The sequence below is a fragment of the Helobdella robusta genome (genome assembly GCF_000326865.2).
Source record: "Helobdella robusta unplaced genomic scaffold HELROscaffold_6, whole genome shotgun sequence".
NCBI classification, from domain to species: Eukaryota; Metazoa; Annelida; class Clitellata; order Rhynchobdellida; family Glossiphoniidae; genus Helobdella; species Helobdella robusta.
The window spans coordinates 3,341,407-3,345,165 of NW_008705330.1; the positions used below are offsets into that span (position 1 = coordinate 3,341,407).

At 31.7% G+C, this 3,759-nt stretch overlaps 1 protein-coding gene across 1 annotated transcript; it reads left to right on the forward strand.

Moving 5' to 3' along the window:
• Positions 1 to 401: 401 nt before the first annotated feature.
• HELRODRAFT_164291 (hypothetical protein) lies at positions 402 to 2,964 on the forward strand (the record flags this gene model as incomplete). Its single annotated transcript, XM_009029264.1, has 2 exons — positions 402 to 522; positions 2,663 to 2,964. The coding sequence occupies 2 exons, from the start codon at positions 402 to 404 to the stop codon at positions 2,962 to 2,964; spliced, it is 423 nt and encodes a 140-aa protein (XP_009027512.1).
• Between the last annotated feature and the right edge of the window lie 795 nt (positions 2,965 to 3,759).

The following is a 3,759-nucleotide window of genomic DNA, read 5'->3' on the forward strand; positions in this document are numbered from 1 at the left end:
AACGTTTTTGGTAGAAAACTTAATTAAGGCATTTTTTAATTATTTTATAATAACATTTTTTTTTTCATTTTATAACGAAACAAGTAAAATAATTTAACATTAATTAGTAACTTTAAATTATTAAACTACCAAATATCAAGTATTAATATAATATATTAATCAATTAAGTCTTAATTGTAATTTGTACTAATAACTTCTAATTATTCATTAATTAGTGTCAAGGAAGAATTGAGACATTTAATTTTAAGTATAAATATTAGAAGCGTTACAGTAACAAGATATCTGATAAGCTACAATCTTTCATTTCATCTTATTAAGTCATTTGGTATCTAAAATAAAAAATTAATTGTTACAACTAAAAATGTAATGTTTCGCGAGTTTCAACAGATTCAAATGCTTCAATGTTTGTTCAGCTTCAATCACTTTCATTTGCCTTAAAAATTGTTGTACTTCCATCTGGAGAAAAGTTGGAAACTAAACGCAGTCATGGAAAGGCGGTTACGTCCGCAAACGAAGGAGAAGGTGCGTGCGTGAGTGCGTGAGGTGTGGGACTGTGCACGTGCATGAGTGTACGTCATGGAAAGGGTAGCGAGCAGAACAGCATGGATATGAATGTCTGAAGAAATGAGCGAGTAATTTGTTTCACTAGACATCGGAATGGCCATCTTCAAAATGTTCGTCCATCCGTGATTCTAAAATATTTTTATTAGCAGTAGCGAGGTTTGTGCAGCAGAAGGCATGTGTGCCCGTGTGAGTGAGTGAGTGAGTCTGTATGTGTGTGTGTGTGTGTGTGTGTGTTTGCGTATGAGTTTGTATCTGCGTGTGTTTTCGTATGTGTGTGTGCGAGGATGCGTGTACTTGCGTTTCTTCTTGTGTGTGAGTGTGTGCCTGCGTATGAGTGTATGCCTGCGAGTTCTTCTATAAATAGAAAATTATTCTTGTCGTTATTTATGTTTTGTACTTACAATTGTGCCATCAGTTCATTAAATATCATTATAAAAACAATTTTTATTGTCTATTGAGTTCTCGTTGGTGATGAATGTTGAGACAATGATCCATGAAGCGCATTTTTGACTGTAATACAGCTGCATGTTACAATTTGTTGACATTTTTAAAGAAATGACGTAAAGCCAAGACATTTTTGAAATTATTCATTTATTTAATTATGAATATAAACAGAATGTTGTTATGGAAAATGAAATGATCATAACAGAAGAAACTGTGTATCATAATGTGATCTGATTGCTTCATTATTTATCGAGGTCAACATTGAGGCCAATTGTTCGACCGCTTTCTAGCATGTTGCTATCTGATTAGTTTAAGATTTTTTGCTTTGCTGTCTATTTATTTGTAGCTTGTATGTGCAAAGAATGATGCATAATCAGATGAATATTGTGTAATATACGTCTGAAGTTATTGTATGCATGTATGTTATAACTACTTGTTTTATTGTGTATAAATACACAGATAAGAAAACATTAAAAACAATTTATCTGCATCTAATGAGCCAAACAAAGGCAGGAAATCACAGAAAAACTTTCTCGAAGGCCACCCGTCGATTAATTCTTTCGTACGTTCAGATATTTTAATTCGCCCGCAAAGTTTGAGCACCGTTCAAAAGTGGATAAAATAAAAAAACCATCGAGAATGGTAAATATCATATAACTTTTTTGAAAGATAAAGGCAAGCAGTAGTAACCACCGACAAAATCGATGATCATCGCGGACAGTGCCGACATTGTTCGTATTGGAAGAACTGCTGACAGTACTGTTAACGTTCAAATAACGGAGTTCAATGAAGAAAACAAACCGCGCAATCCTGGGAAGGCGCATTAAGTTATTTTTATACGGATAGTAATAATCTATGTTAATACCACACAACATGAATATTCACGTTTGAGGTATCGTCTTAGTCAAATGCGAGATCTGCTGAAATTTGTGGAACAAATAATAATTATTAATCATTCTTGAAATTGTGAAAACGCTTAAAACCACTTTTTTCATGAAAGATTGTTCTACGAGGCAATCTTTATTTTTAAAATGCCTTCTCGATTTCTTGCTCCACTGTTTTTAAATAGTCTCATCGTGTGCACTATTTCTATTGTCATCCATTCAATTCCTTCTCGTCACACTTCCACATAAGAAACAAAATGTCTTCAATCAACCAACCTACCAAAAATGGAATTCTTTCCATTAATTGATTATATGTGTGTTTCAGAAAATTCTATATAGGGAAAAATATTCTGGTTATAAAAAAGTACAGCAATTTTAAGCTCTTTTAAATTGACATTATTTGTTGGTGTCCAAAGCAAGTCTCTTGCTTCAATTTTTCATGGTTGTTTAATTTTACGCCGGCGTAATCAGCCATGTCTTTTTTTTGTCTTTGAACATGTTGTATTTGTCAATGTCATATCTGTCTTTCAAATAAACTACATTTTTTTCTAAACAATTTTAAAATGTTTAACAATCAAAATTGTCCTTATTTTGGTATTGTTGGTATTTGCATTAGTTTTAGGAATTAAGCTTTGCAAGATAATTTTTTGTTCTATAATAATTATTTGTACATCGTTTGAGCTATTTAATTGAGATTTTCAGCACAAACATTTCACGAACTTATAAACAATATGTTAATCGAACTAATCACAAATTAAAAATTAATATAGGCAACTTTTCAGCAAGGTTTATGACAGATGATGTCATTCTTTACCTCGCTAGGGTTGGTCCAAATGAAGAGGCATTAATATGTGGAACATTTGTATTTTCAGATGGTGTCGGAACTGAATTGCAAGTCAAAAGAAGAAGAGCTAAATTGCTGACGAGGCGTGATGAAACACAATTCAGAACAGTTAGTAAGGATTTGCCTGAGGTTTTAGCAACTATAAAAAAAAACATAGATTGTGAAGATGTTTTTGAAGTGCAGTTCATGAAACAAAGCTGTTGGAGGAAGAATTTAATCAGAACGTGAACATGTTTTTCTTCAAAAACTTATTATTTAGTTTATAACGAGAGTTAAGTGTCAAAACGTCAGTCTTAATAAAATAATTAAATGTAAGAAAATTTTCTTTTTTGAGAAAACATTCTTAGAACATGAATTATTTTATGAAAATGTTGAAAAATATGAACAATTTTATAGCGCCAAACGAAGCGTTGCTTCAGGGCCTACGTGCATTGCATTCAAAAGTTGAGTCTTTAAATTTTATTTGAAAAACTTCAGCAGAGAACATTGCCTCATCTCAATAAGTAGTCCATTTTAAACAAATATGTTGATAAGATAACATTTTAGTTAATTTTAATTTTATTATAACTACATCGACGCTATTCGTTCATAAATCCTTAGAGATCATGCGTTGTAAAAGCGTTCATGTTCATAATTTGTGCGTGCGCTTGCTCTGCATGTTGCACAGATTATTGCCGATATAGTCCGATTATTGGAAAATCTTGTTTTTATTGAAATTTGGCTTTTATCGCTTTTTCAGATTCCATCAAGTAATTTCCTATTTCTTAAAATTCCCATTCCCAAGAATATGCTTTTTTCAATTTTCATGGGAGTTCCCAATGTTCTCGTTCCCAAGCTTACTTCTGCGTTGTAATATAATGTATTAATTTGTTAAACTGCTTTTTAGTTGTGTAACAAAAATGGTGGCGATAACAAAATTTTCATAGCAACAAAAAAATTTTGAACAAAATATTAGACATTTTTGAAAATAAAATTTGAACAACAGATAGGAAATAATCTAAGATAAAACTGCCTAACACGTAA